This window comes from Sminthopsis crassicaudata, chromosome 2 (genome assembly GCF_048593235.1).
Source record: "Sminthopsis crassicaudata isolate SCR6 chromosome 2, ASM4859323v1, whole genome shotgun sequence".
Classification (NCBI taxonomy): Eukaryota; Metazoa; Chordata; class Mammalia; order Dasyuromorphia; family Dasyuridae; genus Sminthopsis; species Sminthopsis crassicaudata.
In genome coordinates, this window is record NC_133618.1 from 631294272 (window position 1) to 631321418 (window position 27147).

At 49.9% G+C, this 27147-nt stretch overlaps 1 protein-coding gene across 1 annotated transcript in view; it reads right to left on the reverse strand.

The window, feature by feature from the left end:
* Positions 1-14620: 14620 nt before the first annotated feature.
* Positions 14621-27147, reverse strand: part of ETFA (electron transfer flavoprotein subunit alpha) — a 69707-nt gene continuing 57180 nt past the window's right edge. The window contains exons 10-12 of the mRNA XM_074296497.1: positions 21678-21743; positions 19311-19391; positions 14621-14899 (exon numbers count right to left, since the gene is read on the reverse strand). Of these exons, the coding sequence (XP_074152598.1) occupies positions 14861-14899; positions 19311-19391; positions 21678-21743 (186 nt within the window). The 3' untranslated portion in view covers positions 14621-14860. The remainder of the gene's footprint in view (positions 14900-19310; positions 19392-21677; positions 21744-27147) is intronic.

Sequence of the window (27147 nt, forward strand, 5' to 3'; positions counted from 1 at the left end):
ACCAACTTGATAAAATCTAAGAGGTTGGAAATTGGGAAAGGTGCTACAACTTTAATAATATTCATTTTTAGAAACCTAGTTACAAAGATATTAAGGGGAAAGAGAAAGGGGAAAGGGTCCTTGAGGTCCAAGTCAAGGTTCTAGAAGTGACCAGACTTTTGTCATGGCCATTAGGTAGGTAGGAGTGATGGGAGTTGTGGTCAACCCTTCAGCATTGGAGAAACAATTGTGGTCAGTAGAGGTGATTTTCATGAAAGTGTGTAACTGTCTGAACTCGAGGTGAGGTCCCCCACATTCCCTTACTTACTACCTAGGCCACAGCGGCCTGTCCAGTGCTACTGGATGAAGCTTTTCAAGCAATTGCCCCAAGTGCAAAATTATCTATTTAAGGATCTTCATGGTGAGATTACTCTTCCCCAAAGTCAGGTCCTTTAGGCAGCTCTAAGTGGGTCAGGCTATGGGTGTCTGGTCTTAGCTAAAAAACCTGGTCTCCTGCCCATGTCTCCCCACTGAAGGAAGACAATTGGTCAGACCATCTGTATTGATTCTAAAATAGGCAGGATCGTATCTAATAATGGGGGTGCTCGCTCCCCTCACTTCATCAACAAACATTAAGCCCTCAAAGTGAGCCAGACCCAGTCCTTCAGGATAGTCAGGCTAGGCAGGGGAGAGAACATATAGTCAGTCAATCAGCATTTGCTTAACACCTACTATGTGCCAGACACTGTGCTAAGCTCCGGGAATACAAAGAAAGGCAAAAACATCTTCTCTGCCTTCAAGATCAGGCCTAAAGGAGAGACCTGCAAACAAGACAGAGTTGGATGTAGTGCAGTCATCTTTCAGTCCCGTGGGAAAGAGAGGACAGTTATGGATGGGCTCTGAGGAGCAACCCTAAGGAGGACTACCAGGAAAGGCTCTAGTGGGAGAGGGATTTAGCTGAGACCTGAAGAAAGGCAGACGGCAGAGACCAGGAGGGTCAGTACTCCAGGCACAGGGACAGCCAGGGAGAAAGGCCCAGTTGGATACCCATAATTGATGAGGTAATTTGGCAGGATTGGGCACTAACACTGTGTTGGGGAGTGGGAAAGTCTCCTGCTTTCAGTGTTGAGCTAGGAAGGACATGAGGGCTTCTGAGGGGAAGAAGTGAGAAAGTGAGGAAGCCCAGAAGACAAGCTGAGCAACAGCCTGGGGAGAAGCAGCAACGAAGAGGTGAGTCTGGCTGATTTGCAGTGTTTGAGCAGGGGAGAGACATATAACTGAAGCCGGGACATGGAAGGCCTCCATGAGCTGTGACTTGTTGCCCGCCTTCCCTATGGCCAGCTCCCCACAGAACAGAGGACTCGTATCTGTCACCAGCCCCTGGTTGGCAGAGCCAATACAGCCACAAGTTGCTCCACTTGTGAAGCATCCAGGAAGGATGACAGTGGTGACTGTTACACTAAACCATTTGAATGACCATATTTGTAAATGAAGTAACACTTCTAACTTACTCTCCTAACACATGCTAGCCAAGAAAGGCTATTAGGTCTCACCCTCAGGATTCTAGGGGCACTCTTGAGGGGACAATGGTGGTAGTCTTTCAGTGCTATTGGCTGGAGCCCCTATTCTGATGTGTTCCCCAACAGCGATCACCCCTTAAAGTTAATCTCTTCCCCATGCCATCGATGCCTGGTGATGAGTGTCCCAATATCATTTATCCCCCTAACCTGAATTAGAGATATTTGCTGGAAAGTCCAAAATAGCCCCCTCATCACAAAGCACAAAAGGGCAAAACTTGCCCCTCCTCCAAATTAGCAGAACCCTCTCCCTTGTATATTTTGAATAGGCTCAAACTTGGGGGTGTAGCTATAAATCATTCACCCCATCAAGCTCACATCTGACTAGAAGAAGTCATTCTCTTGTTTGAAGAACACGGTACTGGCTGCCTTCCATCTTGCCCATCACTGGGCTCCCTTATAATACATTCTGTTATGGGCCCCCATTCTTGGACCTTTTAAGATCCGACAAGGTCCCGTTCCAAAGGAGAGAGGAGTTGGCCCCCATCCCAGACACGGCTTTGCTCAGGGGCCATAACTGGCATGATGGGCTGGAGAGTGCACCCTCCCCTTCTCCCACTGACATTCCTTTTGTGGCCAAGAAAAAAAGAAAGTGAGTTTCTACACTGGGACCGTCCTATTGTCTCAGTTCTGGCTCCAGCAGCCAACCGAAACAATACCTAGCCAGGAGACAGCCACAAGTACCTGTGCATGCTCTGAAGTGGAGAGCCAACTATGGCATCATGACTTAAAATGGGCTCACCTCCAGCTCCTGAAGGTAGGACACAGCGCCCCAGAGCTTAAAAAAGAGAGTGGTCACTCTCTCCACTGCATAAAAATCATTAAGCTTTTAGTAAGTGCCTACTGGTACCCACATTTAGGAAGCAGTGTAGTCTCATGGGCAGAATATTGGGCTCAGGCAATAAGCATAAAGCACCCACTGTGTGCCAGGAACTGTGCTAAGCATGCAGAGCCAAACAGATCCAGATTCAAATCCTGCCACTGACACTAATCATGAAATCTAAGTCTCAGTTTCCTCATCAGTTAAAGAATAATAATAGTATCCAGAGTCCTTGCCTTCTGGCCTTATTATGGGATCCACATAAATGCCAGTTATTAGGAGAAAGAGAACTTGGGATAAGAAGATCAGGACTTTGTGTGACTTTGGACAAACTTTTTAATTTCTCTTGGCTTCAGCTTCCCCATCTATAAAATGGGTGGGGCGTGTCTAAAATGTGGCTTCTGAAGGGTCTTCCTACTATAAAATCTTACAATCCCATAGAAGTTTTAAGGATTACCAAGCACCTTATTCCCAACATTTCTGAGAGGTGGGTAATGTATAAGAAGCCAGCCCAAGGGGCAGAAGGGGCAACCCAGGGAGAGGCAGCTTTGTGGCGATATGAGTCAACAGTGTGATATCACTGCCATAAAACATAATGGGCTTGGATGCTACATTAACCATGACCATGAATTCCAGAAGCGATAGGAGGAGATGAGCCCTCTGTGTTCTGTCCTGGCCCAACCACACCTGGAGCATCACGTCCCACATTCTAGGCAATACAGTGACAGGCTGGAAATCGGCTAGCAACATTGCATAGTGGACGCCGTCACTGGTCTAACAGCTGCTTCAAGTATTTGCAGGGTATTTTTCATGGACCTAAAGGCCAGAATTATGGGTAGGGGCTAAAACTTGGACAAGGTAGATTGCAGGTGTAAGAGAAGATTCCCTAACAAGGAGAACTCTATAAAAGTGGAACCGTCTGCCCCAGAAGGCAAGTGTTTCTCCTTACTGCAGAATATGGACGTCCACTAGGGTCATAGGATCATGAAACTAGATCTTAAAGAAGTGTTCTTCTTGGAATCTATGATCTTCTAGTCCAATCTCCCTTTCCCCATTTTATCTTGATTAAGGCTATACAGAGAATAACCAGCAATAATAGGATTTGAACTCAGACCTTCAGACTCCAGAATCCAAGATTCTTGTTCAGGGAGATTGGATTGAGATCCTCAGATCAATAGAGGCAACATTCTACTGAATTCTGCTCAGAAAAAATGCAAGAATTATGGAAACCTAGTCTGAGAGTCTCCCTAATATTGGGCTCAGCAAAGTCAGGAAGAGACCAGGTCAATCTTGCCTCTGGCACTTAGTAGCCATATAATCACAAGGAAGTCATTTAAGCCATAGTTTTGTCTCTGTAGTTTCCTGTAGCTCTCAGTTTCCCCTTACTATTTATAACCTTTTGTCTCATAGGCTAGCCTGCCAACAGTCCATGCTTCTTTCAGTTTTCTTCAATTCCCAGTAGATGATGGCTGTTCCCTTTCTTGGGGGACCAGTTTATTTTCTATCTCCAAAACCCTCTGGTTAAATTGTAGACCTCAGAAACATAGTTCCAAGAGATTTTATTTCTAGAGAGACTTCTTTTATAGTCCTGAATCTTACAAGCAAGACAACTCCCAGGGACTCCTGGAGAAATCTTCTTGTGGATCCAACAAGAGGCTGTCTTTCTCCAACTCCAAACAGTTGACATACTTTCCCTACCAGCACTCAGATCGAATATTTCCCCATTCCCAATATAAGACTAGAGGCTCAGATAGTCACCTCTCTTTTGGAGACAAGCACCTGAGGGCACAAGGGACAGCTCCCTGGGATGGGTAATTCAAATTAGGCAAATCTGCTTCCTAAAATAAAATAAGGAAATGAATAAGGAGGCACCCATGTACTTTCCCTATCTACTACATATGGAGAAAGGAAAGCTTTGTAATCTTTATTACAAATGTTTGTAGAATATCTTGTCTCTCTACCTCCAGTGAAATTTTGAAGTAATTGTGAGAATCAAATAATGTAATTGCCATATTTGTTGAAAATTCTGTTTTGAAAACTGTGGTAAGATTTTTGTTTCATGGCTTGCCACTGTCACTACTGAAGGTGATTCTCTCCATATGTAGCTGCTCTGACCCTCAAATAGCAGACAAAGGCCCATGCTGGTGGTCTTTCTTTCTTTCACAACTGTCAGGACCCACTTTATCCTGGTATCATTCCTGAGAATTCAATATCAGACCGGACAAACACTGTCCTAGGAATCAAGAAATGTAAAAAGGCCCACAACAAATCCATCCTGAGATGCTCTGTGAAGTACCCACAGGAAAATATAAAGAAGGGGCTAATGTGAGTTCATTAAAGCTCAGTGGGAACAGCCCTGGTCCAGGAATCAGTTCAAATCCTCCCTTACAGGAAGCTCTAAGGATGTTGTCAATACACACATCTCAGACAGATCCTACGAGTGGATAATGACCCAGATCCAGAACTGACAGAGGAAGAAAACAGGTTGCACTACCTGCAGGGTACGGGACCGGGCTTTTAGAAAACAGGTTGCACTACCTGCAGGGTACGGGACCGGGCTTTTAGGGATGTTGAGCTGCTCCCTGGAATAACAATCCATCAGTATTCTCCGGATGACGCCACATGGCCATGGTCCACGGTGTAGCATGATGTGCAGAATCAAAAATGCTTAGAAAGAAATTATGAATACCAAGTGGCCTTGGCCAGGCTTTACTCAGCGTTCAGCTCCCTGATGGTTCAATATCAGAACAAAACAAGACACACATAAGTCATCCGACAGATAAAAAAAGATTCCGTTGGCCACAGCAGGGGAAGGATATTCAGCAAGGCTGAGCACCAAGGACACCAAGGGCTGAGCTAGCCAGGAGAAGTCCTCCTGCCTGTAAGCTGCCCATCATGGTCCGAAAGCCAGGCTGAAAACCTTGAGCTTGTTTTAATTCAGATGATCCAGAAAGGATGTCAACCATCCCCTAAGCCTTTACTCCCCTGAACCAAATACATTTTTAGAGGGACCTCAATTCTTTTTAAGGAAAAACCCACTCACACTACATGAGGAGAAGGGAGTTCGAATGTGGCTCCCACTGCATGAAAAATTCAGAAAAAAGGGGGCGGGGAAGGAGCAGATATCTGTAGTGATGACAAATACAGCGGCCACACTGATGCCAACAAAAAGCACAACAGATTCTGAGTCATTGGAATGACCGGTCCTGATGCTGGAAAACAGTAATGAAGCAGGAGTGGGGGGCTACAAGTACAGAATGTTGTATACGTTGCCACATATGATCACTTTGGGGACTGGTTTTGTTTACCTGTTTTTCTTTGTTACAGGGGAGTATTTAAATGATGGGGGCAGGCAGAAGACAGAAGGAAGGGGCAATATCCAGAAATGACTGTGACGGAAAAGCAATTGCCATCAATAGAACTTGTTTAAAAAATAACCTAACAAACCAAAACTGCAAAGGACATTTCAAAGGTTCAAGGAGGGTGTAAACAGGAGGCAGTATGTTCATTAGTAAGCCCTTTGCATTGACTCTTCGGTGCCAGGCACCCCAGCACTGCCAAGGATGACTCGCACACAAACAGCGTGAGAGACAGCAGAATGGAGAACAGGAACACCAGGAAGGAATACTGATGAGGCAGCCGAGACAGGCTGGTCCCCGGACAGGAGATGGCCCGGCTCCCCGTCTGGCTGCACCTGCGGCTCTTCCAGTTTGTGGGAGCAGGTCACAGGAAGCTGGGCTCACATCCTACCTGGGGGCCAGAATTCTGACAGGGCCGGCCACTCTGGAAGGCAGCTCAGACTCCTTACCCCCACGCCACTAAACGGGATGTTCTTCAGTCCAGTGATTGCCCAAAAGGGCACAGACCTCCAAGGAGATCAGGGCAGAGGGAAAGGACCCACTTGTACAATGGTACTTCCAGCAGCTCCTTCCATGTAGCAAAGGACCCACCTGCCGGGGGCTGGTGGGGCAAACTGGGGGCAGTGAAAGGGGAGGATTAATAGTGTTACACCATAAGAAGTGAGAAACGTGAAGGTGCAGGGAAACTTGGGAAGAATTGTCTGCACAGTTACAGTGAAAAAAGTAGAACGCGCTGGACAGTTTGCACATTTACCATAAACATATATGTGTATGTGTGTGTGTATGTGTGTGCACATAATCTAAATGTATACTATACATTCATGTGCATATACATGCCTACATATTTGTGTATATGCAAAATATACATGACATATAAATACACATAAAATTTATGTTATATACAGATATATTTCTAATATAAATATATGTGTGCACAAATATACATACCTATATACACATATACGTTTGTGCCACATATAAATATATATTTAATATAAATATGTGTGCACAAGTAAATATATATTTTTACAGATTTGTATATATACAATTTATATATACATAAATACATATATACACTTTTATTACATACAAATACATATTTAATATAAATATGTGTGTACACAAATATATACTTATATGTTTGTATATATACAAATTGTGTGTACATATACATGTACATATGTTACATACTAATATATATTTGATATAAATATGTGTGCACAAGTGTTTTTCTATGTACACAAATATATTTGATGTATGTGTGAGTATACAGATGTTTACTCATAAATATGCATATACTCACATATGTGTATTTTTCTAGGTGGTAATGAGCTGCTCTATTTTTGCCAGCCCCTCTCCCCTCTCTTCCTTCTCTCTACAACTTTTAAAATGCATTCCTGGTGGTTTTTAAAAAGTTCTCACCTCTCCCCAATTCTTTCCCCAGTAGAAGCCCTTGTGATTTGTTCTTTGTATTTTGAATGTTTGTCATAAAATTATATTCATAATTTTAAGAAAATCTCTTCAAAGGCACTTGGAGTTTCCCCTAGATAATTATACTCTCTCATGAGAGCTTTAAGAAATACTGCTTTTTTTATTTAAAAAAAAAAAAAAAAAGGAGGAGGAGGAAGTTTTACAGACCCTTCAGCATGTCTAATGTCATTTTTCCTTCATATAAATTACTTTACTTTTGAAAGCATAAAACAAGAGGCTTCCCTCCAGGACCCACGTGACCAGAGAGAGAGGCCGGCAGGTCACAGACACAGCCTACGGGGGTCACTCCCAGGTGTCCAGGTGTCTGACCCCTTAAGAGCATCCTCTCTGGTGGCTCCTGGCAAGGTGGGAAGAACCATGCAGCAGAGGGAGCGGAGGCGGGTCCCGTTCCCATCAGAGGAGAGGCCCTGGGGTCCAGGCATGGGGATCCGAAGCTAGAAACGGCACAATTCTCGTCCCTGAGACGGAGAGCTAAGCCAGGCTGTGCTGGCCCATCCTGAAAGACTTTGGGCTCCAAGTTCATGATGCTTTTTTCCCAGCTTCAGCTTTCTCTAGCTGAAGGGTCCAGAGCCCTCCATCGTGGGAAGGTGACTAGGTCCTCCCACCAGGCTTAGCTGGCCCTTCTTCGGGAGGAGAGCCCCGCGTCTCCCTGGGCCAGCAGGGCTGCCTGTCCTGGAGCTGGGGGAGAGCCTGGGAAGGGGAGAGCCGGCCCCCCAGGAAGGGGAGAGCTGGTCCCCTGGGCTCTGGCTGCACCCACCCGCCACCCAGTTAGAGAGCCCATTTCAGATGGGGACAGCCCAAGCAGGGCAGGGTTGGGCAGGGCAGGGCAGTCAGTCAACAAGCACCTATTAAGGGCTCACGCTGGGGCAGGGCTGCTCCGGGAGAGCTTTCAAGTCTGGAGCCGTCCTCCCCTCAGTCCTGGAAAGGGTGTGTCAGTCTACCCCCGTGGCGCCAGTCCCCATCCCTCTCATTTCCCGGGCCACAGTAGCTTTTCCTGGCCACCATTTTTCTTTTTCGCCGTGTCCCTCCTAGGTTTCCCCATGACCCTCTTGTGCCACAAAAGGTTCCCATTCTCTCCCATCATGTTCCTCTAGTAATTAGAGCTGCAAAGTGGCTTCCTTCCTATTACGGATGAGAGCCCAGGACAGGTACCTCACACAGAAAGCAGAGTTGGGATTTGAATCCAGATGCTTCGATTTCACATTCTACGTGCTCTCCTCTCCATGTTGAATGACTTCAGACTAGATTTAAGAAGAAGTCAGTTTGAAAATTACCCATGCATATACCTTGTAGATAAAAAACTATAATTAAAAAAAAAAAAAAGAGAAAGAGAGAAAAAAAAGTCAGTTTGGTCTGAATCTATAGAGTGCAATGCACAAATCAAACCAAACCAACAAGCATTTGTGAAGCACTTGCTGTGTGCAAGCACTTGGGGCTGGGGCATCAGCGGGAATATTTTACAAGAGCTGGCAGTTCAGTGGGGCTTTGAAGGACGAGCTAGAATCCAGCAGAAAGGTAAAGGGGCCGAATGAGGGCTCCAGAAACAGCACGAGCCACAGGGGAGGTCTGGGTAATGGGGCCGGAGAATGGAGAACGTAGGAGACCAGGGATTGAGTTTGGCTCAGATTCACCTCTTTTAGAACAGCTGGGGATTCTAGGAGGCAGAATCTGGAGTGTCACATCCGGCTTGGCTCCACTCCCCAAACTCTAAGTCTACATGGGGTCCCCAAAACCCATCCTCGGTTCTTCTGCCCTCCCTGGGAGCCCCAGATTTGAGCTTAATTCTCTGAAGGAGCCGTGCACAAATGCACCGATAAACTTCAACTGCAGCCACGCTTGTCTCCATCACCCCTTTCCCCACGTAGGCATAAAATCTATGGAGGCTCAGGCCCCATCATATTTCACAGACATTAAATGCTCAATATAATCCTAATGAAGTTAGCTTCTTAGGCTCCAATCCTGAAAAAAAGTTTGATATTGGCGTCTGGTGCATATTTAATTTAATTACCCAAAGAAAATGATGGAACGTCAGCTGCTGAAATTTATAGCCAGCTGCCAAAGAGATGGCTTTGGCGGGATTTTATGCAAAAATGCCGTCAGCAGTGGGGGGAGCAAACTGTCTATTTATTCTGAAACAAGGAAATTAAATTGACGACCCCACCAATCAATCAGAACGTGAAAACCAGAAAGAACAGCTTCAAAATTCTCCAATGACTCCGATTTATAGGGCACCTTTCACCAAAGGTCCCAGAGCCTTCCTAACATCAATTAAGGCTCTTAACTAGGTTGGGATGGTCTCCTTCACCTGCCAATGAGGGAGCAGAGGAGGCCCAAGGGAAGCTGGGGGGAGTGCAGCTCGCTTCACGCCCCAAAGGGGTTCAACTTCCACAGGGCTTAGTTTCCTTTTCTGTAAAAAAAGGATCTGACTAAATAATTTCTAATCGGGCTCACGGTGGGGATCCAGAGGCGAGGCTGGGAACGGAAGCCATTCTCCATCCTGAGCTTTGCTGGGAGGAGAAGAGACAGACTTGTGTTTTTATTCAGGTTAGCACTCAAGTAGCACCCACTGGGTCTAGGCTGGATGTGAAACACGCGGGGCCAGAATGGGATGAATGGCCTAAGACAGGGCCAAGGGGGGAGTGGTTAAGGGATGGCAGAAAACTAGATGCATGAAGGCCAAGTGTAGTGTGAGAACAGAGGAGACAGGACAGGAGACTGAGACCAGAGCGGCTTTCAAAGGGCTGGTGCTTCAGAGGTACAAGGCCAAGAGAAAACCAAATTAGAGAGATGGCTATTTTGTTGTGTGGCTGAAGCGAAATGGAAATTGTTGGAGCTTAAAAATCGGGAGGAAGATCACAACACAGCATTTTCTCTTTTTGTTCTTGCTTGCATTTTGCTTTATTCTCTTTGTTTTCTGGTTTGATTTGATTTTTCTTGTGCAACAAGATAATTGTATAAATCTGTATGCACATATTGGATTTAACATATATTTCTACCGTGTTTAATGTATATTGGATTACCTGCCATCGGGGAGGGGGTGGGGAAAGGGGGTGAAAAATTGAAACATAAGGTTTGGAAGGCTTAATGTTGAAGATTTAGCCATGCATGTGTTTTGAAAAATAAAAGGCTTTAATGAAAAAAAAGAAAGGAAAAAAAGTCTAGAAGAAGAGATCTTATGGCAGGGGTTGGGGCAAAGAGGAAGACTGTGAGCTTATCCTAAAGCTGGAGGCCAAGAACCAGCCCTGATCAAGATGGGGAGAAGGTGGTACAGGCGGATTAGGTGGACTTCAAAAGGAGAGAGGGATAGTGGAAGGATAATGGTACAGGAATGGTCTAGAGGCAGTGAGAGAGTTGGGAGGAATTTGGCGTCTTCAGAAGAAGGGCTAACGGGAAGGGACGATGGTTGAAAAATTTGTGCACAAGGAAGAAAGGGTAAGTCATGGGTGAGCTGGGAAATAGGAAGGGAGATCCAAAGAGTCAGGAATCAGCAGGAAGCTGTGGGGAGGGAGTCGGGACCAGGACTGAAAAGGGGGGTTAATATGGCACCTTCCCTTAGCAGCCCATAACCAGCAGAGGATCTGTGCAGTTAATCCGTCCTAATGTCCAAAATGGGGTTTGATTTGACGTGGCCTTCTCCCAGGAATATTTGATGGAGATCCTGCACAGAGAGCACGGCTTCCAGGCAGAGTGGACCAAGGCTTCCATGGGACACCCACCCGGCTTCCATGGGATTTTTCCTCCAAATGTACATCTGCCCCACCTCCAGTTCCCTCACCTCACTCCTCAATCCAGTGAGGTTTCCACTGTGCTCCACCTACAGCCCCACATGGGGATTCGCTGCATCTCTAACTGGAAAAACATAAAAGCTTCCCAGCTAACACAGCCTCTGCCCGGCTCAGTTAACCATGTCCTACCCCGTTACATTTTACGCCCATTCTCCACTTCCTCCTGGTTTTCTCTGCCTCAACTTTGAACCTCTCAGTAACCCACCTCACTTCTCTTTTCAGGTTTTTATAAAGAGCATTTCTTGCACTCCGGGTGAGTGCAGGTCGGGCATTCTCTCCAGCTCACAGGTGAGGAAAGTTAGCATTTATCCAGGATCTCACAGAGCTGATGCACGATTCAGATTCAAGATCCTCTTGCCTGAAGGGAGGAATTTACAGCCAAAGAACTAGAGAATATTATGAAATGTAAAATGGATAATTTTGTTATAATAAAGTAAAAAGGATTTGTACAAATAAAATCAAAGCTAAGATTAGAAGGGAAGCAGAGTATGAAGATGTATTCTGATGGAAGTGGAAATCTTCAACATAAAGAAGATCCAACTCACTTCCAGCTGATCAATGATGGACAGAAACAACTACACCCAGAGAAGGAACACCAAACTCTGCATACCCTTTGACCCAGCTTTGATCCCAAAGAGATCTTAAAGGAGGGAAAGGGACCTGTATGTGCAGGAATGTTTATAGCCCTTTTTGTAGCAGCCAGAAACTGGAAGTTGAGTGGATGCCCATCAGTTGGAGAACGGCTGAATAAATGGTGGTGTATGAATGTTATGGAATATTATTGTTCTGTAAGAAATGACCAGCGGGAGGATTTCAGAGAGACCTGGAGAGACTGACAGGAACTGCTGCTGAGGGAAGTGAGCAGGACCAGATTATGGTACACAGAAACAACAAGCTTATGTGCTAATCACTTCTGATGGACAGGACTCTTCAACAGTGAGCTGATTCAGGCCAATCCCAATAGCCTTGTGATGGAGAGAGCCCTCCACATCCAGCGAGAGGCCTATGAGACTGAATATGGATCAAAGCATAATATTTTCATCCTTTTTGTTTTCCTTAATTTTTTTTCTTTCTCTTTTTTCCCTTTTGAGCTGATTTTTCTTGTACAACATGACAAATGGGGAAATATATTTAAAACAATTGCACGTTTGGCTTCTATTGGAGTACTTGCTGTCGAGGGGAGGAAGGAGAAGAGGGAAATTTAGAACACCAGAATCCGTAAGGGCTTTGTTGAAAACTTTCTTTGCATGTATTTGAAAAGCAAAACAGTTTTATAAAAAACAATCTCCTTGCCGGTCCAGCTTCCTGGCCACTCCACCAGGGTCCCCACTCTTTCTCAGGCACTGGGACCCTCCTGCTTCCTCTGTCCCCCTGCTCACCCTGACCTTCACTTCAGATGAACAGACGGATGCTCCGACGCTGTCCCAGCAACCTTTACTCCAGATAAATCTGCCTGCTCCCTCTGTGGCCCTGATTTGTTTTTCCCACCACCTCATTCTGCAAGCACAAAGCATCAGCAGTCTCCCATGCCCCAGTATAGACGAGAACTTTAAGTTCAATTCAATGAGCATTTATTAGGCGCTTCCTGTGAGCAAGGCACTGGTGTAGGCAGTGGGATACAAGGACAAAAGTGAGACAGGCAGTTCCTGCCCTCCGAGAGCTTACAGTCTACTAGGGGACGACCACCACATTGATGTAAATAAATACACAGCACAAGACCTGAGGCACTCCATGGGGGCCGAGTGGGGAGAGCAGGGGTCCGGATGCAGAGGAGTGGGCGGCAGGCCCAAGGGACGGCCGATACAATTGCGCAGAATTCTGTATTTGAGGAGGGGCTGGTACTGCCATCTGGTAGGGCCGGACTTTGGGAATGAAGTCGAAGGGGGGTGGTGGAGGGTCCCAAATAATGTTAATAATAAAGAAGGCTTTGCAATCTGTGACCTCCTGTAGCCTTCACAACCACCTTGGAAAGTAGATGTCATTGACCCCAGCTTAGAGATGAGAACACTGAGGCGGACAGGTTGTGCCTTAATCCGAGGCAGGATTTGAACTCTGGCCTTACTCTCCAGTGGCCCCCCAAAAGCCTGGGACTGGTGGTTTACCTGTGAGCAGAGGGGAGACACCGAACAGGCGGCTCTGGGGGACACATCAGGGGAGAAAGGAGAAACCAGCCGGGACCGTGAGCTAGAAACAAGGGGCAGAGGCGCTGACCAGATGGATCAGCGGAGGCTGATGGACAACCCAGAGGAGCATCGGGGAACCAGACCCAAGCCCATTACAGGTGGGGGAAGGCAAGGGGGCAGCCTGGGGGGGACAGAGGTGGTGTCCGAGCCAGGTCCTGAGCCCTCCCCCTGTCCTCCCCCCCCCCAACTCTTAGGTTAGAGCCAGAGGGAAAACTCAGTGCTTTGATGTGTGTGGGATGGGGGGGGCGGGCATTCGGTGGATTCTCTGACTCCACAAAGGGACTTTACTGGGGCAGGCCCAAGAGGGATGGAGCACAGGAGTCTGGGGCAGCCGAGGGCAAGTGAGGCTTATAAATGGCGGCGGCGACCAGGGGCACAGCATTGGGACTCGGGAGCAGACGATGAGGCAGGCTCAGGAGAGCAGGGAGTGATGGAGGAGGAGCAGAGGAAATGAGGGGGAGGGGGCCAGAACAGGAGAGGACCCACCTGGGCCTGGACCTACAGGGGACTGAAGGGGATCAGGGGGCTGGGGCACGGGGCCAGCCAAGGCTGTGAGACCTGGCTGCCGACATAACCAAGGCCTCGCTCCTCGGGGGAGCTACAAAACAGATCTGGGGAGAGCAAGAAGCCGGTGCCTTCTTCGAACGTTTTAAACATTCATGATGCACCACAATATCTGTGCCCAGCAGCAGCAGCCCACATGGCTCCAGCCACTCCCTCTCCTGAGTGGGCACAGATGGGTTAGGGAGACACTGACCCAAGGTGCCAAAGCCCCCAGTCTGTTCTCAGAACCCGGGCGGGCTTCAAGGTCGAGCTGTGCCCTCCTCAGCCCTTTCTCCCTCAATGCTGCCCCGTGCCATCCAGAGTCCCTGCATCTGCCCTATACCTGCTGAGTCAGACCAGGCCTGGGCCTCAGTTTCCCCATCTACAGACTGGAAATAATAAAAAACCCACCCCCTAGTTTTCCTAAGGGCTGGGAGGAAGGGAGATGTCACATTACAGAATAGGTCATCAGCCCGACATGAGCCATGGCCACACCGGCCGTCCCAGAACCCGTGACATCCCGAGGGCCTCACAGGGCAGCCGACAGTGGGATAAACTTACGTGCCGCCTCGGTCTGGCCTCTGCCCCTTGTCCCAGAGCAGCTGAGCCACGTTCAGAGAGAGCAGGGAGGCTCAGCTTGAGGTCCCAATAACTCACCAAAATTCTTGACTAAGGTCAGAGCAATGATTTCAGGGTCCTGCAGATAGGGCTGGGGAGTGCGTGGGTGAGTGTGTGTCTGTGTGTGTGCACACGTGTATACGGGGCAGGGGGATGTGGGCACACAGCTCCAACCATTACGCAAAACCAGCCGTCCCGTACCCGGCCATCTCCCCAAAGGCTCAGGTTGGACTTCTCAAAAGCCAAAGCCCGAAAGGCGTCTCAGTGCCAGGCTGAATCATTACCGGTTTTATTGGAGAATTAGAAAATATTCAAAATTGATGGGGTTTGGAACCAAGAATGAACAGAAAACGTGGGTTTTCCCACTGAAGACATTCTGGTACGTCTGAGAATTTTAAAAAATTGTCTGAAATCAGCTGTCCAAGCTTCCCGCGGCACCTGCCATGCTGACGAATTCTGTGATTTGGGCTAACTGCCTCTCAAACCGTGACCTCCGGCAGCTTCATCATTTCTTCTTCAGGATCTCAGTCATCTCAGGCACGACCTGCAAAAAAACCCAACGGGAAGTTCAGGGGCGGCAGGCGACGTGGTCAGTGTCCCCGGAGGCCAGGGCAAGGCCCTGCTGCCCGCCCCTCCCGACCCGGACAGATCCACCCGGGGAAGCCCAGGCAGCAGCGTGGGATTCCCGGGCTCTGCCGGACCAAGAAGCTGAGGAGAAATCGTGTGCAAGGAGCACTTCCTCCCTAGGATGTGTCCACACAGAGACCACATGAGACACATCCGCGCTCCAGCTTTCTCGCAGCTTGCACTAGCCAGACCTCAAGGCTGCAGCCCCAGAGCCTTCCCTGGTCCTTCTGGGCAGCACTCTCCTGTAGCTGTCAGAAGCGACGACTCAATGCTGCAAACACTCATTAAGCACCTGCTGCATGCCAACCCTCATGGATCACAAAAAACCTATAATCAATGCTCAAGGTGAGGAAGGCCTCAGGGAGGAGGTGCTCTCTGCACGAAGTGGGCCAAGACAGGGGGAGGTTGTGTCCAGGGAGGGGCCTGCTCGGCTGAGGCCTGGGGCAGGTGGGGAAGCGTGGGAGATAAGGGCTGGAAGGGTATCCCTCCATGGCACATGACCTCCACCACCGCCCCGGAGGGTAAGCGAGCTGGCAGGAGACTGCTTGCTGAGGCCAGGGGGGGCTGAGGGGCAGAGGCCAAAAAGGAGGCACAGGGAGGACCTGCAGAGAAGGCCCCGCCGACTCCCCAAACTGCACCTTAAAGGCAGCTCCCCCTGCACGTCCTGACCAAACAAACCTGAGAAAAAGCACCCACCCCAAGGCCCCTCCCACAGCGGCAGCTCTGGGAGCCGAGACTCAGAAACGAGCTCACAATGACCCACAGGATGCCGGAATTCGTCTTCTGTACATCTGACCCCAAAAGCGGCTCCAATCACACGGTGACCTTGGGCAGCCCTTGCAGACAAACGGCTCCACGCCATCACTAACCTTGCATCTCCTGCTTTGGGTGCAGAAGGCCGAGCTGAAAGGGCCCCAGAGGGGAAATGTCTGGCCCAAGGCCACACAAGCAGCAGGGCCGCCAAGCCCAGCACTCACGGCCTCTGGCTGCCGGGGACCATCGGGCAGAACGGAGCCCGCTGCTGCAACCCGAGCCGCCCTGGCACGGGGAGGAGCCGGGGTCAGTGGGGGGGCCCGGGACGAGGCCTGGCGGCTCTGGCGAACTATCAGTTACCTTGTCTTTGTGAGGGCTGTGGCCGCCCCAGCTCACAAAGAGCCCCGCTGCACTCGCCCCCGGAGAGGAGGCGCCTCAATTATTGAAGAGAGCTGCATCTCCAGCAGGTGGAAATAATGCGTTCGTACAAAATTTATTAAGGAAATTGTCGACATGTTGTTTGTTGCAAATGTCGCTTTGTCTCCGGCTTCCTGGAAGGCCCACCTTGGCGCGGGCCAGCCAGTGCTCACTCAGGGATGGCACTAAGTGCTGGCACGCCTTCTGGGGACGGGCTGAGCTCATTCGAGCAATCACACGGGCCCGCGCTGATCCTTTGCAGACGCTGCTGCCCAAGGCTGCCACGGCTTCATGGTAAATGTGATGGAGCCCCTTCTGTAAAAGCACACGTGTGCGCGCACATGCAGAAACTAATTTGTTTTTCTCTGCCCCTCCTGGATGAGCATTATTAGAATTAGCGTAGCTGTACCTGCCGACTTGGGAAAAGAAAACGATATTGAAATTCACCATTTAAAAAGGCATTTTTAGAAGCCCAAACCCCTCTGGGTGCCGAGAGGCGGAGCCGGACGGGTTGGGGTTCCTCTGGCCGTTAGCCCCTGTTTCTGAATCTGAAACTACAACACGAGGTGCGGCCCTCTCCTGGGTTAGTGTGAGCGATCGCTCTGCAAATGTTGCTGTGCTGGAGAAGTGACAGCTCCCAGGATCTATTGATCTTCGTCATAAACAGTCTGGGTGGGCATCAGGGGGAGGTGGATGGGCCATGAGCCTTTCATGAAGCCCTGTCCTGAGGTCCCGAGCACGGGGGTGGGGCTGGGGCTCACAGGGTCCCAGCAGGCTCTTGGAGCCCTAGGCCTCTTGTCCCTGTCTACAAAATGAGAGAGCCGGAGACAATGAAGTCCCTCCAGAGTAAGTAGCTGGGTGGAGGGGACAGATGGGAGGAAGCAGGTGTCTCATGGTGCTTCTAAGTAGAACCAGCCCAGTTCGGTTATGGAAAACTGCTTTCAAGCCAAGACGCTTGTGCCTGGTGTCCCTCGGGCCCCGGGAGCCAGAGCGGGCTTCCTGGCAGAGCCGACTGTGGGTGGGCCAAGCTCGGAGTCCCTCGCCACACGCCTGAACTTTTCCCAAACAATAAGCGTCCACCATGAAAGCAAAGATGACTCCCAAGGGCACGCACTCAGGGGAGCTGGAGAAGTCTCACGTGATCGGTGACTCGGCAGAGCGGCGGCCCAACCAAGTGGCCTACTCACCAGGCGTCCGCCGCGTCCGTGCCAGCAGACACGGAAGCCAGGTCTCCCCGGCTCTCGGGGCCAGCGCTCCATCCGTGCACCCCTGTCCTTTCCAGCATCAGAGGGGCTATCACAGAGAGGTGGGGCTTGGTCTGCTCGGCCCCAGGAGCAAGCACACAGAGAGGCCCAGATCTTTGAACCTCTGGAAGCCCCTTGTTGTGGGGGGAGGGGTGGTGATGGGATCCATGTGGTCGGAGATCAAACCCTCCTCCTGCCCTCATGTCCAGATCTCTGGGTCTCCCTAGAGCCTGGGAATTTTCAGAAACCGAGGGAGAAACCTTTGTGCTGTCTGAATCTGGTCAGCAGAGATGGCCGGTGTTGGGCCCTTCCCGGGAGGAATTTCCTGAAGCCCCCATGGCTCACAGGAAAGGGGGTGGCACACAAGGGCCAGCAGAGCTCTGCTGCCATTTCTTGGGGCCCTCCAAGCTGAGAAGCAGGAGCGCATCCCCCGAGGAAAAGTCCTCTTTGTTCCCATGCTGTGGATTCAAACTCGGGCCCTCCATGGTCTGCAAGGTCTCCCTCTGTCCTCATCTGGAGACCCTGGCAGTGACTCCCATGGGATGGAATATGGGGTCCAACAGCCTGGCCCAGCCCTCTCCCTGACACTGGGGATGGAGGGGGCGCCTCTGGCTGCTGGCCCTCAGCCGCACTGCAGCCTCGTTTTCATGTTCAAATGGGCTGCGTCCATCAGGAGTCTCCATGGCGGCCCTCGGCCCTCAGCGCTGCCCAAGCACGACCCCACACAGGTGCATCCCAGGCTGTTGGAGTGCCGACGCTCCCGGAGCTGCTTGTTCATCATATTCCAAGAGGAGGGAGGCTCCCAGGGGACATCACTTTGGCTCGGCAATCTCAGCACAGGCACAATGACCCGACTGAGGACGCACAGATGACGCAGGGTCACCTCGGCCCTCCCAAGGCCCCCCGCCCACTCTCACACTGCAGAGTAAGCAGCAACCATGTCTGACTCCATCTCTTTTTTCCAGGAATGAACCAAAACGTCTCCTACCCCTCTACTCTGACGTCACCTTACCCAAAAAAAGAACAAAAAGCCTCACAGAGAAGAGTGAAAATCTCATGGGTCCAATGCTTGTGGAACAGCAGACCAGGAGCCGAGCAGGGCCGGCAGCACTCCGCCCAGACATGGGCCAAGGCCCACCAGCTCTGGCCGAGGCGCGGCAGGGAGCCCACGGCTGAGTGACCGCCCACGAGCGTGGCCGCCCAGCCTTCGTCCTGGCCAAAGCTTCTCCCTGAATCACAACCAGCCACAGAGGGCAGTTCCCCGGCCTGGCCAAGCAGTGGCAGTGGGCGGAGGGCGAGTCAGGAGCTGTGAGTGCGTAATGACTGGACACCTACAGGGGGACGGTCGCCCATCAATGGGCCCTCCCAGAGGGCAATAGGCAGCACAGGGTCCCAGGGCACTCCCCCACCTCTGTGGAGCCCTACTCTGGCAAGGCTGGTGCCCGAGCTCTGAAGGCCTCAGCTCCACGGCACACTCAGCCCGATGAGCGCCCTGAAGAGCTGACCGCTCCTGAATGGAGTCTCCAAGTACAGCAGCGGGAGGTAAGGAGACTGGGGCTCTGCTGCCAATGGGGATGACTCAGGGGGACTGCTCCCTCCGGCCCCCCCCCCCCCACCCAACCTGGTCTGAAGTCAATGACATCTCTGGCCTGCTCCAGCTATCAGGGTCTGTCAGCTTCCTGCAGGGCAGAAGTCGAAGTCTGCCCTGTCCCAGTGCTCAGCCCAGAGTGCACCAGCCCCCCACATGAAAACACTCCGGGAAAAGCAATTCCACTTTAAACAGTCCATGAGGTTCTGCCAGCCCCCTTGGCCCAATTATGGAGACGCCCCAAGCCTGGAGACGCCCAGACCCACGGAGATGCCCCCTCCACAGCGAGACAGCGGGAAAGCTGACTCTCCCCAAGGCCCACTCACCTTAAATAAATCCGCAACGATTCCCAGATCCGCCACCTGGAAAATCGGGGCCTCTGGGTCCTTGTTAATGGCCACGATCGTCTGTAAGACAAAAGAAGAGCAAGCCCGGCTTGACCACACATCTGACTTAGGGAGGGCCAGGGAGAGGCCGGGGGAACCGCCTGCCTCCTGTCTCGGGGCCTTCTCCTTCCTGCTGACTGTGGGGGTCAGGAAGCCCTGGCTGTAACTCCGGCCCCGCCGCTGTAGCTCGACCTTGGGCAGAGCCTCCCAGAGTTCTGGTGAGATGGGATCCCCCGCCAGGATTGTCTCTGGGACTCCCCGTCAGCAAGGTGCTGGCTGGGGGAGCACCAGGGAGGGGAGGAGGCAGCGGCTCCTGCTCCAGCAGCTCCCAGAGTCACTTCTCACCTCATGGACACCCTGCAGCCCTCAGGGTTTCTGATTCACTCCCATCCTCCACAAAATGGGGACCTGTTCCCTTCTGGGCATCTGCTCTTGGGGATGCCTTCTTTGCCCCCTCTGGAATAGGGACATTTGAGCTTCTTTTTCAGTGGTTTTCTCCTTTCGCAATTGTTTCATCCTTAAAACAGCAGATAACTAAGACACCTGATGACTCACTAAGATCGGTATTAACTTTTTTAGAATAAAAGGTTATTATTTAGCCCTCTACAACTGCCTCTGTTCATAATTCTCACTATAACCCAGAGTTTTGTCTGAAATGAAGCACAATTTTGGTCTGCGATACTTTACAGACTAAGCATCTTCGACAGGACACATTCCCTGCAGTCAATTCCTAGCAAAAGTGCTGTACGTGTACCACTTAGCGAGCAAGAACGCTGCCCGTGAATGGGCACAGACTTCCCTCACTAGTAAAAGCCATCCCAAGGGCATCTCTCCTTTCCTTGTCACATCCACAGAGGTAATTATGTCACCAACCAGACACTATGTGAACGTTGCTTTGTGGGAAGACTGAGGGTGAGCTGAGGGCTCAGACTGAGGTCCGCACTAGGATCGGCAAACAAGGAACCAGCCAGAGGACACACAGGAGGTGGCCCCATCACCCAGACTGGGGACACTACAGAGCCGCCAGAGCACCTGGGTCACACGGACTATTTCCACAAAAAGAACTCCTCATTAAAAGAGGAGACAATACTGGGTGAAGACTCCTCTTCCTCTCTTCAAAGAATTGCAAATTCCAACAGCAGGTGTTTGGAGGACAATTCCCAAGGTGATGGATCCTTTTTTGGTTTCCTTTTCACCGCTCCAGGATTAAAATCTGGGTCACAATTACACAGGAAGGCAGAGCTGTGTGTCCGAGGGGCCAGAGCATTCTGATTGGGAAGGGCCTGGCATGTGCCCAAGTGGGAGCAATGAGGTGCTGAGTCCCCACCTTGCCTGGGCATGCTAGGAGAATCAGGGTCTTGGGGGTGGCCCCTTGATGGAAAAAGAGAAAAGCGCCCAAGAGAACGGCCTGTGAGTCATCTAGAGCACCTATGCCCCCTCCCACAACTGAGATCTCCTCGTTGGTCCCAATTCTGAGCTTGCGGAAGCCCTGCAGCCAGCCTGCACCACGTGCCCCAGGAACCCACCCTACACCTGTCCCGTGGCTCAGCCCCCTGCCCGAGGGAAGCCCTTCCAGCCCCCACCCCCTCCGCCCCTCTTGGGCAGATATGGAGCCTGAGGGATAGTTAGTTCTGCTGGGCCACAGTCCCAAAGCTGGGACCTCAGAGGACCCCTGACTTGGGGGGGATGCTCCAGCCTTCTTCCCAAGCACTTGACCTCAGAGGGTAGGATGAGGAGCAGTGGCTGGAAGCTGCAAAGAGGGAGGCTTGTAGGTAATGGTGGGAGCTTCCTACACGAGGGTAGAACCATCCAGAAGCGAGACCGGTTTCCCTCGGGCAGGGGGCTGAGCCACAGAACAGGGTCCCACCTGGGAATCAGAAAGGCCTTTTGGCCCCACGGCTGAGCCACAGTCTGATCTTAAAATGAAGGTGATATTTGCCAAGAACCGGGGTGTTGGGAAGCTCACAGAAGGCACAGAAAGCGCCTTGAAAACCGCCAAGAGCTGGACAGGCCCCTGTCAGCAGCAGGAAGGCATGTGTGTCCCCTGCCCACTCCCTAAAGGCAGGAGCTCCTCTCTGCCCGGCCCAGAGGGGGGCGTTTCATCCCACAGAAGGCAGAAGTGGGGTCCTCCAGCCTACAATAGGAGGCCTGGGGGTGCAGCCCCCTGTCAGACAGCCACACGGTACTTCAAGCCCAGGCTCTCTCTACTGCTCCGAGCTGCGTCTCAAAGCAACGAGTCTCAAACATCAACCACTTACACGAGCCACTGAGAAACCCGCCATCGGAGACCCGCTCCCCTTCAGGTACCTTGCTGTCCTTCATCCCCGCTAAGTGCTGGATGGCTCCGGATATTCCCACGGCGATGTACAGCTCCTGTAACAAACAGTGGCAGCGTTAATTGACACTGACCCAATGAGACACTTTCTTTTTTTAATTGTTTTTTTTTATTTAGAATTTTTTCCCACAGTATATATGAATGAGTAATTTTTTAAATAATATTATCCCTTGTATTCATTTTTCCAAATTATCCCCCTCCTTCCTCCACTCCCTCCTCCCGATGACAGGCAATCCCATACATTTTACATGTGAGACACTTTCAAAAACCCAGAACTCCAACTTCGTCTGATACTTGTGCAAAAGATGAACGTTGCTGCCAGGGTAGTCAGTTGGTCCATGGGCATTTATTAAGCACCTGCTGTGTTCCAGCACTGTGCCAAGTGCAAAAGAGTGTCTACCCTCAAAGAGCTTACCGTCTAATGGGAGTGACAGCCTGCAAACAAGTAAGTACAAACCAGCTATTTCTAGGATACAGTGAAAAGGGGGAAGGCGCTCGGACTAAAAGGGCCAAGTCTGGGCTCTGAGGAACACTGCTGGGCGTCTGCACAAATGGCCAAGCCTAAAAGCAGCACAGAAAGAGCTGACCTTCCATGGGGGGGGGATCTCCTTCCCTGGGAGCCCCAAAGCCCAGGCCCAGGCTTGGACCCTCCCCCTCCCCTTCCCCGGGCACTCATGATGAGCTCATTTTCTACATGGTGTCCCCACTAACCAGGATAACTGTCAAGTCTTCCTTCTGTGTGCTGTGTTCTCAGCACAACTTCAACAAATGGGTTACTAATGATGGGGAGAGGAAAAGTCGAGCCTGCCTGGCAGGTCAGAGCTCAAACTCATTCTCGGTCTGCACTTTAAGAGCAGCTACATGGAAAGGCTAAAATCAAAAGCAACTTCACAGAAAACAAGGGTTCCTTTCATAAGAACTTAGTCAAGAGACACGTTTTTCCCTTATGCCTAACAAGGCTGCTTTTTCTGGAGCTTTTATTTTTCTCAATTGATGTGAAGATCATTTTCAACATTCACCCTTGCAAAACTGTATTCCAAATTTTTCTCCCTTTCCCCTCCCCTTGACAACAAGTAATCCAATATAGGTGAAACATGTGCAATTCTTTATATATCTCCACAATTATCATGCTGCACAAGAAAAAATCAGATCAAAAAGGAAAAAATGAGAAAGAAAACAAAAAACCAAGCAAACAACAAAAAGAGTAAAATACTATGTTGTGATCCACACTTAGATCCCACAGTTCTCTCTTGGGAAGCAGATGGCTATTCCTATCACAAGTCTATTAGAAATGGCCTGGATTAGCTCATTGTTGAAGAGCCAAGTTCATCAGAATTGATCATCACATCATCTTGTTGCCGTGTATAATGATCTCCTGGTCCTGCTCATTTCACTCAGCATCAGCTCATATATGTCTCTGCAGGCCTCTCTGAAATCCTCCTGCTGATTATTGCTGAGCAACAATATTCCATAACATTAATAAACCAAAACTTGTTCAGCCATTCTCCAACTGATGGGCATCCCCTCAGTGTCCAGTTCCTTGCCACTACAAAGAGGGCTGCCACGAGCATTTCTGCACATGTGGGTCACAAGGCCATATTTTAAGCTCCAAATTTACAACCACATTTCAACTGTACCAACAACGTGGGTGTGAAGGAGAAGATGCATCTAACACATAACTAAACTAAGTTATTGAAAGATATCGGAATCCTGCCACAGTATAAGAGGCACATAAGAGTGGCTCCAAAGCATGGGGATTTATTAGAAGTTAAAGGCTAAGAAACCTCCATTACCAGACAAACAGATGAGCAGCCTCCCCTGGCAGCTCACGTTGCACTGTGCCCATGACCCACTGAACAAGAGAGTGGTTTGAAACCATGAAGCTTTAGAGAAGGATGTGCTGACTCCCTCCCTTTTCAACAATATCTACTTACCTGAGGCTGTGAGGGGAGCCTCTCCTATTTAAGGGGGCCTCCAATTCCCATACCTAAAATGACTCTGGAAAGTCCCTCCCTCCAATTCATAATTACTCTTACATTTATAATTTTCTTCTGTGCACTGTGGGCATATCAGTGGGTTTGAGCTTTGGAAAGCCAATGTTTCTAGGGGTCCCAGGATACTGGGGAACCACTTTGTTATAAAAGGAAACAGATGATCCTGAAAAGAATTAACTTCCTATATTGTTACCCCCCAAATCCCTCTAAAGTCAGTAACAGCAACTGCTGTCTGAAGGAACAGTAAGCTGATGAGACAGAGAGTGAGAGAGAGAAACAGAGAGAGACAGAGACAGAGACGAACCATTTGCTGAGGGCTGGGATGCGTTTTCAGAGGAGGAGGACCTCAGGGAAGGCAGACCCAAAAAGACTTACCCATAGTCAAGTCACCAAACATTTATTAAGCACTGAGGGTGTTCCAGGCAATTCGATGAATACACTGATTATAGGTAAGTACAAGACATGATCGAACTGGACAGGAGGTCACCTGAGAGGGCAAAGCAGCGGCTGAAGATGGGCCTCCAGGTGAGGTTTCTGTGGAGTCTGAAGTCAGGGAAACTAAAGCAGAGTGGCAATGAGGGGCAGCCAGCCCACAGGTGTGAAGATAGGAGGAGTGTCTCCCAGGGGTACATGGACATACATGATGAATCTCACCAACCAACAGAGTTAGTCTTTAAAAGCAATTTTTAAAAATCAGGCATGACCTAAGAAAGCTGCTGTCATACATACAAACATATATATATATATATATTTTTTTTTTTTTTTCTTTCTTTCCTTTTCCTGGGGCTGGGGTTAAGTGACTTGTTGTGAAGTGTTAAGTGTCTGAGACCAGATTTGAACTCTGGTCCTCCTGAATTCCAGGCTGGTGCTCTATCCACTGCGCCACCTAGCTGCCCCCACTGTCAGATATTTTTAACCCTCAAACTCAAACACATTGTAAAAGTCCCTCCATTCATTTCCTGCTAATTCACCCCAGAGGGGAAAGTGGCCATTCTGGACAACATAGATGAATCAAGGCTGCGTGTTCCACAAAGATCCGAGCCCTTCTGGACCTTTAAACAGGTCTCACAGACTCAAAGGGTCAATTTCCAGTTTGCTGTTTGAAAATAAGCTTTTCCACACCAATACTGAAGGCCAGCCCCACCCCGGTAAGTGCTGAAACAGCAGATTCTGGCCAGACGAACCCTCCCAGGCTTTCAGGGGGAAAGGAGGGGAGCTTCGGTCTCTCAAACACATTCAGGCAATTAGCTCCCAACTCGAGATGATTTGCTTATGGTTCAAAAAGCATTTTTGTTGTCCAATAATAATAATTAGCATTTACACAGCACTCTGCTAATGCTAATTTATGGAGCACTTTAGACGCAGCTTCATAAAGCTAAGCAGACAATCCCTGCCCGGAGGAGCTTACCTCCTAAATCAGACGCAGAGTAAGAGCTTGTGGAGAAAATGAGAGAGTGGCTAGAGAGGAGAACAACAATTAAAGCTTCAAAAGGAGGTGGGATTAAAGGAAACAATCAGGAGGAAGAGGGGATCCTGGGGGGTCTTAGTGGGGATAAAGAAGAGGAGGCAAAAGTATGGGGGAGGGAAGAGAAGGGGGCAGGAGGAAGAGGACGACCAAGAAGGGAGACTCTCAGGCCCACACTCAGAAATTATCCAGGAGGATCTCTGGCTAGGAGTTTTTCTCCACAACAGAGTTGTCAAAAGGACTAGAAAAACGCAGTCCTGGAAATGTGATTTCTTCTCTTAAAATCTTCCATGGTTCAGTGGAAAGGCCTTTGGCCATAGGGAGTGGCTAAGGGCAAAGGTGACTAAATCCAAACTCCCAGACTCCCAGTCTGCCCTGCGCTTGCCCTACAGCCAATGATGTTCTTCTAATATCGTTTTTCCTAAGCATCCTTAGCAAAGAGAAAAGTCAACAGTCCTTGCATGGCTTCTCCAGGCTTCACAAACCAGACTCACCTGAAGAATGAGAGAGGGGGGGGGGGGCGTCCTTGGGGGAGGATCTTCCCCTTAATCCCGGGCAAGTCCCCTCACAAAGGAAGTAAGAGCCTGGGAGTGGGCTCCCGCCCCCCCCCCATGTTGTTTTTAGCCGCCGTGTTTGTCTTAGATCCAAGATACTCGGGGAGCAGGCGCCACAGAGAGCCTCATTGTGAGCACACGGCGGTTAATTGTGACAGCAAGGGCTGACAGCAGATCTGGAGCTAGATTGATGAGAGCCCCAGGTGTCCAGAGCCTTCCAATAGCCGGCTCGCAGCAAGATCAATGAGACCGTCTTAAGCTCAGTGGGACAAAGAGCAGAAAAGGAAAATCAGCAACATGAGTTTAGTGAGTCAGCCGAAGGCCCAGCCTCCGAGGAGAGCAGGTTCTCCATCTCTGGGAGAGACACAGGAGGGCAAGAGCGCTCCCCTACGCGGCCTGCTCCTTCCGTCCTCTCACACCGCAGCAGGAAACTCTAAAAGAAGCCACACAAGCCAAGGCCACCCTTCCTTCTGACCGTCCTCTCTAGGCTCATTTTGTCAAATGAGTTAAAAAGCAGAGCTCGACCGACCAGCTGGTCTGAGAGGCCTACACCGTCCTGAACAGGACCAGAGAGGAGTCTTAGCTCCCGCCTGGCCCTGATCCTCCTGTTGACCTTCTCCTAAATCCCACCTGCAGAGAAAGCCCAGCCTCCTGAAGGCCAAAGCCTTGAATACAGCCGGCTTGTACGGTTTTGTCCCCTCCATTTGACTGTGAGATTCTGAAGGGCAGGCAGAGGGCCTTTGGCCTTCCTATCTCCAGCACTTAGAACAGTGCCTGGCACACAGTGGTGTTTAATAAATGCTTACTGATTAATTGAATCTGACAAGTACTTCGGCTCTCCTAAGTTTCATTTGATGAAGCTCTAAACACAGATAACAATCCTTGCTACAGGAAAGAGGAGTTATGGCCATTACTTTTTTTTTTTCCCCCTTGAGGCTGGGGTTAAGTGACTTGCCCAGGGTCACACAGCCGGGAAGTGTTAAGTGTCTGAGATCAGATTTGAACTTGGTCCTCCTGAATTCAGGACTGGGGCTCTATCCACTGCGCCCCCTAGCTGCCCCCTGGCTGTTACTTCTTAAAAGTCATTTCAGCCTGGGCAGCAGCTAGGTGGTACAGTGGATAGAGCCCTAGCTTTGAAGTCAGGAGGACATGAGTTCAAATCTGACCTTAGACACTTAACATTTCCTGGCTGTGTGACCCTTACACAGTGTGTCACTTTACCCCAGTTGCCTCAGCAATAACAAAAAAGTCATTTGTGAAAATGTTCACTTTATATTTATGCCTGTGCAAAGAGCAACATGCACAGAGCCACAGGGTGATTAGCTGCTGGTCTGAGATGCAGCAATGAATGTCTCCACAACAACATATCTAAGCACACTTTCCTCCTTCTAGGACAAAGAACTGAGCCAGGTAGGTTGGGACATACTGC